At 43.2% G+C, this 17,172-nt stretch overlaps 1 protein-coding gene across 2 annotated transcripts in view; it reads right to left on the reverse strand.

Annotated features, from left to right (window-relative positions):
• LOC142475736 (uncharacterized) overlaps positions 1 to 17,172 on the reverse strand; it is a 41,113-nt gene that overhangs the window by 13,899 nt on the left and 10,042 nt on the right. For both annotated transcript variants that reach the window (XR_012791104.1, XM_075581479.1), the window contains exons 2-4: positions 4,253 to 4,323; positions 3,402 to 3,519; positions 3,111 to 3,275 (exon numbers count right to left, since the gene is read on the reverse strand). Coding sequence is in view for 1 of the 2 variants with exons in the window: in XM_075581479.1 (XP_075437594.1) it covers positions 3,111 to 3,275; positions 3,402 to 3,519; positions 4,253 to 4,323 (354 nt within the window). In the remaining variant the exon portion in view is untranslated. The remainder of the gene's footprint in view (positions 1 to 3,110; positions 3,276 to 3,401; positions 3,520 to 4,252; positions 4,324 to 17,172) is intronic.

The raw sequence follows: 17,172 nt of genomic DNA on the forward strand, positions 1-17,172 counted from the left end.
TTTGGCCATCAGTGTTTTTACCAATCATTCCTTATTTTTATCTATTTTCAATTAAAAGTTATTTTATACTAATTTCACTCATCTTGGTTTCGTGTACAGAATGCAACTACGTTGGGACCTTGCTTTTCCCTGTATATTTACCCACTTCTCTCTCTCCTTGCACCATACCTTCCAACAATAAAGGCTGATGCCAGAGCTTTTTCCCCCTTACGGCCCCTCCCGTCAGAGCTATTGAAGGCTGACCCAAGTTTTGCATTATCCTCTTGACATTTAGCGGCAACAACGCTCATTCTCCTGGTAAAGCCGACTGCCTGCTCCCCACGTTTACATCTAGAGTTCTGGTCCCTGAAATGTAAACTGCTGACAGGTTGGGACTGGTTTTTGTGCACAGCTCAGGATGTTGGATACTTCATCTAGAGCTTGCATACTTCGTGTTCCTTCTTGCAGGTTGATATATGTCACAGTTGTGATATTATCTGAGAGGATTCTCAAAGGACAGCCTACCATTCTTTTCGACATTTCGAGACTCGCGTAGAATATAGCTTAAATCTCCAAGACATTGATGTGCAGTTTTGCCTCTGAGTTGGACCGATCAAAGACCCTGGATCGCTGTACCCTCACAGGGCACTGCCCGTCTGGTGCAGCTTGTATTGGATGCGAGACTCTTCCATATTGGCGATACACCATGGGTCTTCCTTTATGCAGATTTTTCTGCTTTCTTTACCAAGCTTTGTAACAAATGGATTTTGTGCTCTAGATTGAGGGTCCTGTCCTCTCCGTACCTCAGGAAATTTCTTTGCAGTGGTCATAGGTGAAACCTTGACCATGGCACTATATATGTTACTGAATTTAGACGCCCGATAAGGTGCATACATTGGAACCTTGTCTGATGCACGTCTTCTGAATACTTGGACCTCTTATGATCCTGATTATCTTGTGTTGTGACAGATATATAATTCTGTCTTTGGTGTTGAAAATTACTCCTAAAAATTGGATCTTCTGGGATGGAAGAAGGTTGCTCTTCTTTTTTTTTACCCAACTGTGCTCCTTCAGTTTCTCTTGTGGATGTGGATTTTGTCCACTTGATATGATGGGGTTTTTATCAACCAATCGTCCAAGTATGGCATCAAACAAATGCCTTGTTGTCTCAATGAGGCTGCTATGAGTGCCACCATTTTGGTGAATGTTCTGGGTGCGGTCGTAAGTCCAAAAAGTAGAGTCACAAATTGATAATATTGACCGGTTACGCAGAAACTTAGGAGTTTTTTATGACTCTGTTATGAGAATTTGGAGGTACGTATTCTTCAGGTCTACTGAGGCCATATAATTCCCCTTTTGCATCACTGCCACTAGTCTTCTTCTTAATGACTCTTAAAAGGGTCTGTTAAAAAAATAAAATGATGTTCTCTCTCTTTCAGGTAGAGCAAACCACGCTTTGTAGGATGGAATAAAAGCCCCGGCCCATCTGCTGTGGAGGCACCGGCTGGAGAGCAGCATTTAGCAACAACTCTCGTACTGCTTCTATCAGGGCGGCAGCCTTTCCTGGGTGACTTGGAAGTCTTGACCATTTGGTTTTTGAAGGAATTAAGAGTGTGTAACCCTGGGCAATTATCTGATGTGCCGAGGCGTCCGTTGTCATATGGACCCAATGGTCTAGAACTCTCGCTAGACTGCCACGTACTGTCGTCAGATGTCAGACCGGGGCCCTGTGACCTTCAGTAGCTCTACATTTTGCTGACTACCTTGGCCGGGTATTGAATGATGATTGCTGCAGATGTGGGTCTCGGCCCGGTTAGATTATCTTCCTGTCCTATAGGCTCCGGCCTCCTGAAACGCTCTTTTTGGAGGTCTAATAAATGCGGATGATGACCTCTTCTTCTTCGCATCGGTTGTGTGGGAGCGCCTACTTTTCACCCTATTGGGAGGAGCCGCTCACCATGCCTAGATTTGTGTGTTAATTTAGGGATAAGGGTATCAGGAGTCAGGGTCTTGTTTTCTAAATGGAGGGATTGAAATATGGCGTCACCATTCTTCTCTGACGGGGAATAAAGGGAAACCTAACGTATCTTGAAAGGAATTCTTAGATGTCCTGCAGAGTATCAGAGGGTACGGCTAGACCAATAGTCCCAAAAGTTTGTACATATACTAAATGTGAAATATAATAAGACTGACGCGTTCACGAGAATTACAGATTAATTTCTGTAACAGGTGCGATTTTACGTATGAAATGATACAAAACACTTCAGGTGCATGAGGTTGCAAAAGACAAACATCGGTTTTCTCACGCTTGGATATTAATTATACAAACCCGACAGCGAAGCTGGCGTCATTCGAAGTATTCTAGAAATAAAGAGATGCGCAAGTTTCTATATCCAGGCAGAGATTTTAAGTTCTTTTTTTCCCCTTAAATCGTAAAAATGTCATGAAAAAGATTGATGAAAGTGATGGGTTAGGAGGAGACACCCGGAAGTGAGGTACAGTATACCGTGTGTTTCAATGAACCAGGTTTTAGAATATAAATCCTGCATCTGGGATTATAATTTAGATTTTAACCAAGGGAGTGTTTTATGCCAGACATGTGAAATATCATATTCTTAACTCAAGACCCTTGTAAAGAGAAACCTTATACTGTACATGTTTTGTGGCAACATATAGGAATTCTGTTTATCTTTTCATGTGATGAAACGGTTTGCCGTTATTGTGTTGTATGTTCTTCTAATTATCTTTCTGTAAACTAATTACTGTACTACTTTTGTATATTAAATCTAAACTTTAATAAGTGTACCTTTCAGCTCTGATGTAAATTTATGCTTTACAAAGTTCAATTTTCAGACACATTTTGCTACAACAGATTTTGTGCTAAGTGCATATTTTCTTTAGTAAACAGGGACCAAAGATGGCAAATAACATTTTTGATAACTCTTTGGTGGTGACAGCGAAGAAAACATATATTGCAACGGATTGAGGGGGGATAATACTCATTTGAGGGACCGTGCACAAGTGAAGATTGGATCAGTTAGATAGCCGTGTGCATTTACCCTGATCACATATACTAGTCACGAGCGCCGTTCATGACAAACACACACACACGTGTACGTCGATGTCTTTACCTGCACAGCAGACAGGAATTTTGCACAGAAGGTGCTGAACACGGAGCACATTTCCTCCAGTCTGAAAGCACATTCATCTTCACAGAAATAGTCCATGACCGCACGGCGAGTGTCACGCAGAGTCTGCAGAGCGCCGAGCACCTCACACAGCTCCACCTCCGCAACCTGAAAGACACGCAGAGAACTTTAGAGATCTCAGTGTCTGCGGTCGCCGAGACCACAGAGCGCTCCCGTCTGTCTTACACCCCGATTTGCAGGGTGCATCTTTCTCTCCCCCTCTTCTTTACTCACCTGCAGGAAGGCCCCCATCTCATGTTTCAGGTCAGGCTGATCTCTTAACGCCTCCCTGGTGCTATGCAATTTCTGCGAGAGATGCTCCAAGTCATTCTCCACCTCCTGAGACGTGATACTTCAGAGAAAGAGAGCACATTGGGGTGGGGGAGCAGATGGACTATTGGGTGGGACAGACTAGTTGGAGGAGGAAGACGGACCGTCCGACAGGGAGAGAGGGGGAAGACGGAAGGTCCGACAGGGAGAGAGGGGGAAGACGGAAGGTCCGACAGGGAGAGAGGGGGAAGACGGAAGGTCCGACAGGGAGAGAGGGGGAAGACGGAAGGTCCGACAGGGAGAGAGGGGGAAGACGGAAGATCCGACAGGGAGAGAGGGGGAAGACGGAAGGTCCGACAGGGAGAGAGAGGGAAGACGGAAGGTCTAACAGGGAGAGAGGGGGAAGATGGACCGTCCGGGAGAGAGGGGGAAGACGGACCGTCCGGGAGAGGGGGGAGATGGATAGAACAGGAGAGGGGGGGATGGACAGGTTGGATGAGGGAGATGGACAGACAGGTTGGATTGGCTAATGGTGGGATATATGTGAAAAGTGGGTTGGCTAATGGTGGGATAGACATGACAAATCGGGTGGGGTGGACAAGTTGGGTTGGGGAGCAGGTGAACAATTGAGTAGAATGGATGGGAAGATTGGGTGGCCAGGTGGTAAGGATGAATTTATGAACTGCTTGGGTGGGAGAGCGGGTGGATGGGTTGGGTGGGGAGGCAGGATGACTGTGTTAGCAGGGATGAGGTGAGGAGGGTTGTGTATGGGGTGAGGTACAGCACAGGGGTATGGTTCCTGGTTAATTTCTCACCGGGATGCCTGGTTAATGTGCATCAGTTTGTCAGGGAAGGTCATGAGGGAGAAATTATTCCGCTCAGCTTCCTGTGTATGGGGAAGAGATGGGGCAGCGTTAGAGAGAGACCTGGGGCAGGTTATATATCAGAGAGAGAGAGACATCCAGCGTTCAAAGTAGCTGGAAACATACCACAGCCTACTGAGAGAATACACTCTGGCACCCTAAAAGACCCAAAACAGAGACAGACCCTGAGCCAATACAGAATGAGCGCCCACAGCCTGGAAATAGAAACAGGAAGACACAGACAGAACTGGAAGCCCCGGGAGATGAGACTGTGCCAAAGATGTGAGCTAGGAGAGGTGTGAGAGACAGGCAGACACAGACAGAACTGGAAGCCCCGGGAGATGAGACTGTGCCAGCGATGTGAGCTAGGAGAGGTAGAAGATGAAACACACTTCCCTGCTGCGTTGCACACAATACTCTGAAGTGAGGAGTGCCCACCTAGAGAAACTCACTGCTGTTATCCAGAACTTTAATAATACAGAAGAGAACCAAAAAATAGAGATCTTACTGGGAGAACATGAAACCACAGGAGAACTGTCTGCACACTATATCAGTACCTGCCACAGGCTGAGAGACACCAACTAACCCCCACATCCCTGTGTGTAACTGTTACCCATGTACCTTGTAATCATTATACCCTAACCCGTTATTCATATACTGTGTAATCATTATACCCTACCCCCTGTTATACATGTACTGTGTAATCATTATACCCTAAACCCTGTTATTCATGTACTGTGTAATCATTATACCCTACCCCGTTATACATGTACTGTGTAATCATTATACCCTACCCCGTTATACATGTACTGTGTAATCATTATACCCTACCCCCTGTTATACAGTACTGTGTAATCATTATACCCTACCCCCTGTTATACATGTACTGTGTAATCATTATACCCTACCCCCTGTTATTCATGTACTGTGTAATTATTATACCTACCCCGTTATACATGTACTGTGTAATCATTATACTTCCCCCCTGTGTTACATGTACTGTGTAATCATTATACCCTACCCCCTGTTATACATGTACTGTGTAATCATTATACCCTACCCCCTGTTATTCATGTACTGTGTAATCATTATACCCTACCCCTGTTATACATGTACTGTGTAATCATTATACCCTTCCCCCTGTTATTCATGTACTGTGTAATCATTATACCCTACCCCTGTTATTCATGTACAGTGTAATCATTATACCTACACCCTGTTATACATGTACTGTGTAATCATTATACCCTACCCCCTGTTATTCATGTACTGTGTAATCATTATACCCTACCCCCCGTTATTCATGTACTGTGTAATCATTATACCCTACCCCCTGTTATACATGTACTGTGTAATCATTATACCCTACACCCTGTTATACATGTACTGTGTAATCATTATACCCTACCCCCTGTTATTCATGTACTGTGTAATCATTATACCCTACCCCCTGTTATACACTGGCGACACACTTTATTCGAGCTCGGCTAGTCCCACGAATTCGGGTATACCCGGGTGTATTGAGGTTTGTGACTGTTTTCTGCCCGAGTGCATTGAGGTATTTTCCAAGCAGGGATTGAAGCATTTTATTTCCTCTGGCTGCAATACTGCACAGTATATATATATATACTGCATTACAATTCATGAATTTATGCCATCTGGTAGACACGCGAAGCATTGCAGCCTATTAAATCCTAATCATTATCATTTAACAGATCAGCCGCCCGTCAGCCAGGCATGAACCCAGGCTGGGAAGGCAAATGCAACGGGGCTTGTCAGAGGTGAGGAGCGGCGCATTCCAGGTATCTGCCAGGTACATACCGGGTATTTGCTCGAATAAAGTGTGTCGGTGCAGTACATGTACTGTGTAATCATTATACCCTACCCCCCATTATACATGTACTGTGTAACCATTATACCTACCCCCTGTTATTCATGTACTGTGTAATCATTATACCTACCCCCTGTTATACATGTACTGTGTAATCATTATAACTACCCCCTGTTATACATGTACTGTGTAACCATTCTACACTACCCCCTGTTATTCATGTACTGTGTAATCATTATACCTACCCCCTGTTATACATGTACTGTGTAATCATTATACCCTACCCCCTGTTATTGATGTATCGTGTAATCATTATACCTACCCCCCATTATACATGTACTGTGTAATCATTATACCCTACCCCTGTTATTCATGTACTGTGTAATCATTATACCCTACCCCCTGTTATACATGTACTGTGTAATCATTATACCCTACCCCCTGTTATTCATGTACTGTGTAATCATTATACCCTACCCCCTGTTATTCATGTACCGTGTAATCATTATACCCTACCCCCTGTTATACATGTACTGTGTAACCATTATACCCTACCCCCTGTTATATATGTACTGTGTAACCATTATACCCTACCCCCTGTTATTCATGTACTGTGTAATCATTATACCTACCCCCTGTTATACATGTACTGTGTAATCATTATACCCTACCCCCTGTTATTCATGTACTGTGTAATCATTATACCCTACCCCCTGTTATTCATGTACTGTGTAATCATTATACCCTACCCCCTGTTATACATGTACTGTGTAATCATTATATCCTACCCCCTGTTATTCATGTACTGTGTAATCATTATACCCTACCCCCTGTTATACATGTACTGTGTAATCATTATATCCTACCCCCTGTTATACATGTACTGTGTAATCATTATACCCTACCCCTGTTATACATGTACTGTGTAATCATTATACCCTACCCCTGTTATACATGTACTGTGTAATCATTATACCCTACCCCCTGTTATTCATGTACCGTGTAATCATTATACCTACCCCCTGTTATACATGTACTGTGTAATCATTATACCCTACCCCCTGTTATTCATGTACTGTGTAATCATTATACCCTACCCCCTGTTATTCATGTACTGTGTAATCATTATACCCTACCCCGTTATTCATGTACTGTGTAATCATTATACCCTACCCACTGTTATTCATGTACTGTGTAATCATTATACCTACCCCCTGTTATACTACATTTACTGTGTAATCATTATACCCTACCCCTGTTATACATATACTGTGTAATCATTATACCCTACCCCGTTATACATGTACTGTGTAACCATTATACCCTACCCCCTGTTATACATGTACTGTGTAATCACTATACCCTACCCCCTGTTATTCATGTACTGTGTAATCATTATACCCTACCCCCTGTTATACATGTACTGTGTAATCATTATACCTACCCCCTGTTATACATGTACTGTGTAATCATTATACCTACCCCCTGTTATTCATGTACTGTGTAATCATTATACCTACCCCGTTATACATGTACTGTGTAATCATTATACCTACCCCCTGTTATTCATGTACTGTGTAATCATTATACCCTACCCCCTGTTATACATGTACTGTGTAATCATTATACCTACCCCCTGTTATACATGTACTGTGTAATCATTATACCTACCCCCTGTTATTCATGTACTGTGTAATCATTATACCCTACCCACTGTTATTCATGTACTGTGTAATCATTATACCCTACCCCCTGTTATTCATGTACTGTGTAATCATTATACCCTACCCCCTGTTATACATGTACTGTGTAATCATTATATCCTACCCCCTGTTATACATGTACTGTGTAATCATTATACCTACCCCCTGTTATTCATGTACTGTGTAATCATTATACCCTACCCCCTGTTATATACTGTATGTACTGTGTAATCATTATACCTACCCCGTTATATATGTACTGTGTAATCATTATACCTACCCCCTGTTATTCATGTACTGTGTAATCATTATACCTACCCCCTGTTATTCATGTACTGTGTAATCATTATACCTACCCCGTTATTCATGTACCGTGTAATCATTATACCCTACCCCCTGTTATACATGTACTGTGTAATCATTATACCTACCCCCTGTTATACATGTACTGTCCTGGAACAGGAGTGTTTATTTCTGTTACCCCCTTTGCATCTCTCTCACTGCTTTCTATATGGGTCCAATTTAAAAGCAGGTTAAAAGTCCAGACTGATTTAAAAAAAAAAAAAGTTTAAAGGCAAACAAGTATGTCATTTCCAATCCAGAAAGGAAAATGGGCAGACAATGCTGGCCAAGTGACTCCTATCTGCTGTCAAATTTTGAAATCTAAAATATTGAAATATTTATATATTAAAAAAAAAAAAACAGAAGGTTAAAGTCCTGTCTGTATACTGGGCTGTCTATTGGGACCCTATAGCATGGATATTTAGATAAGGTTATATTGTATTAAGATAAGTTTCCTTTATAAGCATGGGTAATAACAAGTAAAATGTTGTCTGGAAGTAAGCCAAACAAAATAAAGTATAAGACTAATAATAACAATAAAAAAGGTGTTAAAACTGTTAAGGAATGTGCTGCAGCGTGTGTCAAAATTGCACCTTTGAAGTGCTGCCAACTGAAATTTTTCACCACTCTCAAAATGCATATTTGCCCCCTGCCCCTATGGCACCGGGACAATTACCACCTCCATAGGTAGCCCCAATTTACCCTAGTGAGCCTGTAGACGGACGTTCACAGGGGTACACAATTGGAGACTTTTATAAGGTGAAATTATAATAAGGCTTTATTGTGCCTTTTCCTTTTCATCAGGAAATCATCCAAACACAGGGGGGGGGGGGGGGGGGGAAACAAAGCTTCATTCACTTGGGAGTATTTCTAGTGAAATCCCATGCAATTAATTCACAACTCCTAGTTAAGCAGGTCTCCCAGCCCCAAACACATAGCATGGCATAAGCAGATATAAGCAGTCTCTTTAGAATGAAAGTCTTATCTGTTAGCTGCTGTAGAGTAAGCTTCTCTGCTCTCCTGGAACCGCACCCGTGAGTGCACAGAAAATCAGCATCCAAGTTTAGAAGTCTTATTTGGTGTCTTGCAATCAGCTATGCTGGGCAGAGCTCAAGACCGGTCAGCTCCAGAGATGTGTGTTCTCTCCAAAGGTCAGCTCTCATTCAGAGCTAAGGAGTTACTTCCTGTCTCAAAGGCAGGCTTTTTCTACCACCTCTAATCAGGCAGGTGGTGTTAGTTAATTTGCTACCAGCCGTTAACCACCACACTGATGGATTAGAGGCACATTTGTGAACAGGGATAAGTCCCCTGTTACAGAGCCCCTGAACCTTTCCCAGGTCACAGGCTCTGAGGTATTCTCCGACGAAGAAGTCTTTATGGCTTCACGGGGAACCCGAAAGAACAGTCTCCCTAGACCACTCCCTATTGACATGCCTGCCAGGCAGATCGGTACGGATGGGGAGGAGACGGACTCTAGGCAGGAATTAACCCCTGCCAGGGACCGTTCACGGGACGGAATAGTCTGAGGACGAATCAGAATCAGATACTGACACTGTGGCACAGGCATATGCAGGTCCGTCTACCCACACACGGGAAAGCTTGGAGAATGTTGGCAGAACGAGTGTGGAATGTTGATTTAAGGAATAAAAATAGTGATAGAAATGGTTTTGTTTTTGTTAAAGTGTTATTAGTAGATGTTAGAAAGTCAATCAGAGAGAGATAAAGGCAGATAATATAATTTTTCCAATTTTAATAACTGCTGCATTTACTTTTAACATAACGCAAGTGAATAAGGAAGAAACAGTAAGTGAATAAGGAGGTAAGAGCAAGTGAATTTGCCGATATATTATTGGAAATAATATAGGCATATGGAGGTAGTGAGGAAGTAGAGATGAGACCACTTATAGTGGCAGCTTTTGTGAAAGGTTTACATGCAGAAATTGGGACTAGAGTTGAGTATGGGTATTGGTTGGAAGCATAAAAGATTGTCAGAAATTGCTACTGTGGTATAGAAAGCAAATGAGCAGGGAAGCTAAGAAAGCAAAGGCTCTGGAAGAGAAATATAGGACCCAAGAGGGGACACATGATAGGGTTAAAAGAAAGGACAGTAAGTGTTATAATTGTAAAGAGACAGGACATTTTGCCAGTAATTGCAGTGCAGCCCCTAAGATAGAGAGCCAGAGACACCAAGGTTACAGTCAATCGATTCTCCCATTTATTCCCCTTAGATTGTTTTTGCCTAAACCAAGCAAGGTAGGAAAATTTGTTTCCCCCCCCCCCCCCCCAAAAAAAAATGTTTTGTTAGGTTGTACGGTATAATATGTTAAAAAGAGTTGTTTGATTGAGTAATCAATGTGTATTTCATGAATTTTACCTGAATGAATCCCGTGTGAGAGTTGAATCATGGTTACGCCGGCTTATTACATGTATACAAACTACCATCCAGAAAACTTGCAAGGTCTTACAAAAATAAGAATAATTAATTGCTTACGTTGAAGTCTAATTTTTAAAAGGTGTACACCCCCACTACAACATAAACTAATCAACATTGGGAAAGGGAGAGTTTGACTGGTCATTGAGAGAAGGACAAAGAATGGGCAAATGTGGAAAAATCATTTGATCTTTACCATTTTTATAATTAAGCCTGGTCACTGGTACATTTTAAGGATTTATTCGTTCTGGCCAGACGATGAATTCTTAAAACCAGAAAGACATCCTTTTCCAACTTCTCTATTTCCATCTCAAGAAAGGAGAGAGAATCAGAATAGCAGCCCAGACAGCCCCCCATCTCCAGTTTAAAGAATGTGCAGAGATACATTTCTAACACGAAAGTTAACTGAAGCTCTGTAGCTACAAATTAGGTTTAACTGTAGTTTAGGATATGATAATAAAAGAAATGGACATTTTTATTAATAGAGTTTGCAGGCAGGATCAAATAGTTTTGCATTGCCTTATCTTGGTAATTTTTGTTTGTATTATTTTTGTTTCTTTTCGTGTGTATCCAGTAACTATAAACTATTTAAAGTATATGTTAAGCCTATAATTTCCTATCGAACAAAAATCCAGTTTTAATTTTTGAATACCAGTCACATTTTATCCTGTATCGGGCCGGATAAGGAGCTTCATTTTTAGCTGTCCCAAATTGTATTGTAGTATATGTTAAACTCCAGTAATTCATATTTTTTTTATTATCTGTTTTGTTCCAAGGTTTTGACAGGATGCCCAGAAAGTTATCTCAAGCTTGTTGCAATCCTGGAGATGGACAAACAGTCTTTAAATCTGTGTCTATAATTTCTTATGTTACAGGTTGTTCTCTCAGCAAACCAGATGTTATTTTGTGTTTTTAAGGCTTTGCCTATAGTGCCGCCGACGGCGACACGATGGGTGACGTCACCCGTCTCCACCAGCAAAAGTTATGTTTCGCCGGTCAGCCGCATCGCGGGATTCCCGCAATTTGATTTGTTCAAGGGCTGTCACATGACAGATTATATTTATATTCAGTAGTGTTTTAAGGTTTTTAATGCAAATTTTATACCCAAAGGTTTCATGTTAGTTTTGCTACAGATCAAGCAACTATATTTAGTTATGTTTTAAATGCTGTTATCCTTTGTGTAATATTGTTCACATGTAATAAGATGTGAACAAAGGAGGGGTATTATTGCTGTCTATGCCCAGAAGTTAGATGGCTTAGTGCCCGGGATGAACGAAATCTGAAACAAAAAAAATTAAGAATAATGCTGAGTGTCTTTTAAAGTTGGCAGTGTGCTCGGCACTTTGCAAAAAAATTATATTACAAGTAATTAGTTTGGAGTTCTATACAGAATCATTTTAGCCATTTTCTTTTGTTTTGGCAATAGCTGGGGCACCAAGTTTTATGAATTTAAATTGTACCAAAGTCAAGACCACAATAACTGCTTAGTAAAACAATTAGTAAGTATTGTATGCAACTAATATATTTTTGAGTCTCTCTAGGCATATGTCAAAGTTGAATGTGAACCTACGCGAGACGGGTTAATGGTCAAGCATTTCCTACACAAGCACGCTCTTCATCCCAGATGAAAAGGCCATTTCAAATACTACTCACAACCATAACCAAGGTGGAAAGGCCTAAAGATACAGCCGCTACAAAATTAATATTTTGGAGGTATAATAATCCCTGCCAATAACCAACGGAGGAGAAAGACACAGGCAAAAGTCTGGGCCTCAACATATGAACTTTGAACTTTTTAATCTTTATTCTTTACAGGTTTTATCATTTTAATTATAATGTATATTCTATTAGGTTTGTGTAAGTAGTGTACACACAAAGACGATAGGGTAGTAACAGGTATATTTTGTTTAGTAATTTTTATTTTGTTTTTATTCTGTGTATAGCATACTGCTGCGGCACAGTTTATTCGAGCATTTGCCCGTTCTGTGCCGCAGCAGTAGCCTGGCGCGCGCCCGAGTGTGACGGGCGCGCGCCGAAGCAGCGGAAGAGCGCCCTCCGATCGGGGCGCTCTCCCTACCGCTGCCGGGTCCGCCGGGTCCCCCGGAACCCCCTGCCGCTGTCCCGCGATCGCGGGACACCAGGGCTCCCTCGGGGAGCCCTTGGACACGCGTGCAGGGGGCGCAGGCTCCCGATGACGCGTGACCGCGCGTCTATGACGCGCGGCACGCCGAGGGGCGGCCACTAGCAAGCCGGGAAATCTCCCGGCTTGCGGATCTGGCCGCACTGCGATAAAGTGTGTCGCCAGTGTATATGCACACTCCTTCGTCACATAATGGAATCCTGGTAAACTAAGCCCACATCTTATGTGCAATGTAACCCAATGTACTATCCATACCAAATAGGTTGCACCCCAAGAATACGAGTTTCATTTAACCCCTTGGGAAAAGGACAATATGTTATAAGAAACTTTTAGAACCATACTGTATATAAGAAATTGGTTACGAAGGGTGTAGAAATACAAGTTTGCCCTAGGGAAGTTATTGACTCTGTGTTAGAAGGACAGATAGAGAATTAACCTGCAACTGGACCAGGTCATGTTATTTGCGAAAAGTGGTTCAAGCGTTTAAAGATAGAGATGAGGGATGGGATTCGTTGGGACTTGGTGGTTGGATTGGTTCTCTGGAAGCGAAGCTAGCGAATGTTTTTGTATGTGTGTCTGTCCTACTCATTGCTCTCTATGTATATGTTAAGTACAGCAAAACTTTGGTCCAGAAGTGCGCTGCAATCCCCCACCAACGCTATGCCTCTTTTCAGTGATGATGTCGGCAGTCCCCCAGAAGAAGAGACCGAAGAAGAAATCAACTGGGCCGATAAAAGGTCTTTAAATAGACTGTCTCTTAAGGATATGGGGAGGGACTGAGAAGATTGAATAAAAAGGATATGAGGAAGGTGGGAGGTCACCCAGGGGCGCGAGTCAACCACCAGGACAAAATCAGCCATTTTGACCATAGCAGCCATTTTGCTGTTTTGCCATTCTAAGTAAATGCAGTATGAAAGATGCGTGCGAGGAGGATGTTTGTGCAGTCGCTCCCAGTAGAAATTAGCCCCCATCAATTCTCAGAAATCCCTTCGCCGCCACAATGCACTAGTTATAGAAGAGCAGTGTGAAAAGTAATTTTATTAATATTGAAAGGGTTAAAATTACTAGCCTGTCCTCCATTTTGTCTGTTCTCCATTTTGTGAGTAGCTCTTTTTCATTGTCTATGCATATTCTTGTTAAAACCAGTTTAGTACGACAAAGTATATCAACAATATCAGGAGAAGTGAGTTGTCATGGTATGACAAAAGGAGGGATTGTTAATGAATCTATGGGGGGAGGGGTTATATCTCCATTTTGTGTGCCACTCATTATGTCTGCAATTATAACCATAATGAATTTTGCCTTAACAGCGTAAAATTGTAAACAACTTGTTATTGTATACAACTTGTTATTATATAAACCGCTTACGCCGTAGTTTAGTATCAAGGACTTTCTGTTGACACTTTTCCTAGAACATTTTAACCCCCCAAGCATATAGTTTTTGCTGAAATAACAATGTGTGACAATGACTCATAACAATAAGATAAGATGTTATTGACGTATGTAAACTTGTGATACATACTGGAGTGTTCCAGGGTACGTCATGGATTGCGTATAAAAGCTTATGCCTTTGAAACAATAAACTGAGAAGTAGCTGAGAAAAACAACTAAGTCTCAATTATTTCTCCCGGACGTCCGAGTTTCCATAACAGCACAGCACACTAGATCGTGGGTGTTCCTCCCGGGAGGCTCTCAACCAAGGGAGAGAGTCGCTTCCATAAGGCAGAAAGCGGGAAATTTGAAGTGCCCCTTATACATATTGTCAGCTCTGCAACCCAGTAATGGCATGAAAACCATAATTGCAATATAAATGTATATGTATCTCCCACCAGGTATAAGGCAGCGAGACAAATCTATATATATATAAAAATGAAAAGTGTTTGATTGTTAGTAGATGTGGGGATTCTCATTGGTTCGCCCGCCCATGCCCCACCTCCCCCACGACTCATTGGCCAAGAGGTACGCTGACATCACGGACACACCTACTCCACTGTGACACACACATATACTGCCACAGAGTCTCACCCCTGCAGACTCACCATACCCCCTGAGACTGTTACCCGAGACTCTGAAGCCTAAACTGAGCCCTCAGCATAGCCTCAGAGACTCTCTCCCTGCAGACTCAACCTACCCCCCTGGGATCACCCCTGCGGAATCACCCAGCGACCTTGGCAAGTCTAACCCACTTTCCAATCCTGTTTCTCCCTGCGCCCCTTACTATCCTCTCCACCTCCTCAATCATCACACGCCTCACTTTCAAACCCTCTCTCCACCTCTCTACCTCCTTCAACATCACACACCATCAATATAACTGCCTCTGCTGTCCACCCCCCCTTACCCGTCCACGCCACCGCTGTTCACCACTCACAAATCACGACCTCCGTCCGCCTTCCCTCCCGCTCCGCGCTCAGCAGTCCGCTTACTGTCTCTCTGCTATCACGCTCACCATATCCGCTTTACACCACACCTTCCTGCATGCTTATCTATCTCCCCGCTTACCCCTACAAAATATGCCCCACATCATCACCCTCTCGCCCACTCCCCGCTTACTCTATCAAAATGTCCGCCTTCTGCCCGCTCCGCGCTCAGCAGGCCGCTTATCGTTTGAAAATGGCCGCCTTCATGGCCGCTCCGCTATCACCCTCACTGTCATGGGAGAGGGGGGTTGGCCCGGGATTAAAGGGGTTACACCCCATTTGGCCACCCCCTGATCTCACTTGGGAAGCAAGGGGTTAACTGGACTGGGATCCAGTAATGTGTTTTTACCTTGCTTCAGCCTCCTAATGTATATTTCCCTGTAAAAATGTATTGTTTCTGTTCCAGTGGTTGCACCAACACCTACACTGGTATTAATGTGGGAGGGAAAGGGTTAAGGTTAACTTAGTGTTTATAGCTTTTTGTTCCATGTTCCCGCCTTTTCAGGCACCATTTTGCAGAGTCCCATAGGTCGCCATTGGGGCTCCATGTATTCCAATGACAAAAGTAGCTGTTTTGGACCTGTTTTCCAGCGACGACCAGCAGGTGGCGTCCGAGAGGAGGAGTGGCAGTTTCCCATTGTAAGTCAATGGGCCATTGACTTCAATGGGGATTCCTCATCGCCGATCTCCAAGAACAGGTTGGCAGCCATCCAAACCGCAGACCGCAAAAGCGGATACTTTGACTTTGAAAAGAGCTTTATCACTTGGGTCAAGTTCAACAACAAGTGGCGTGGGATTCTTAGGTTCTAGGGCACCTGGGAATAAAATTCTTGTTGCTCCTAGCCCCTAGTAACCCCCACACACAACCCCCACCGTGTCCGGTAATGAGGGACCCCCGTAAAGGGTCGAGCGGAGAAAGAGGGTCGCGCCATTGACTTTAATGGTGGAGCGGAGGTCCCATTGAATCCAATGGCAATGGGCGCCCATGCATTGTCTATGGCGGCACCGGCCATTGATTCCAATGGGGAAAATCCGCGTGGCGGTAAAACGGCTAAGTCCGAAATGTTGCAAAGTGTAAGTCCATATCTCCGGTTCCGGAGGGACCAGAGGGCTGGGATTTGGGGTGCAGGTAGCCACGGTTCCGGCTTGACTGCATGGCCATTTCCAGCCCCCTCCGAACAACCAGACGGAGTATGGGCGAATGTAAAGATTTGTGGTTTTTCCCATAGACTTCAATGGCGGCGTCTCCCCCATTGAAAGTCTATGGCGGAACCCCATTGACTGCAACGGCGGAGTCGCTCCATTGACTGCCTATGGCGGCGGAGCCCGTTGTTTTCAATGGGGAACGAGTGAAAAGCAGAGATTCATTTTTAAAGGGAAGAATCCTGTATTTTAAAAGTGTTTTAACCTGCATTTGTGTATCTCCGGTTCTGGGGGTCGCAGCGGGCTGAGATTTGGCCACAATGGAGATACAGTTCCGGCAAGAAAAGCTGGCAAGTATCAGCCCGCTGGACCCACCGGAACTGCTTATATTAATATGTGAAGATATTAAACTATGAATGGTATTTTGGGGCTAGTATGAAGACTAAGAATCCATCTGCTATGTTAATAGGTCAGGAGGGCAGACAAGTTGTCTAGCATAAGCCCTCTGATCAAAGGGTGACCACCCTAATTGTTTACAGTAGGGCGGAAGAACAAAGGAGCTGAGTGGTCTGTAAGTGTCATAGTTCACACTTGCAGATAAGGAAGATTCTACTTCAAAAGAATTTTGCTAGCCAGCTAGGCGCCCTAGGGTTAAGAGATGGGCTTGAGATGGTATATAAATGAGGCTCAGCCTATGCTCTTGTGTCTTGTGTTATCCTGAGATTGCTGTATGAACTGCTAATCAAGATTTCTGATTATTTCATCATTCCAACTTTAAGTAAGTGCATATTTTGTCTGTTATTTGTATATCTCGTGTGTTCACCTTTTTCAAGGAATAAATAATATTTTATCATATCTAGTCGTG

The sequence above is a fragment of the Ascaphus truei genome, unplaced genomic scaffold, assembly GCF_040206685.1.
Source record: "Ascaphus truei isolate aAscTru1 unplaced genomic scaffold, aAscTru1.hap1 HAP1_SCAFFOLD_1353, whole genome shotgun sequence".
Taxonomy (NCBI): domain Eukaryota; kingdom Metazoa; phylum Chordata; class Amphibia; order Anura; family Ascaphidae; genus Ascaphus; species Ascaphus truei.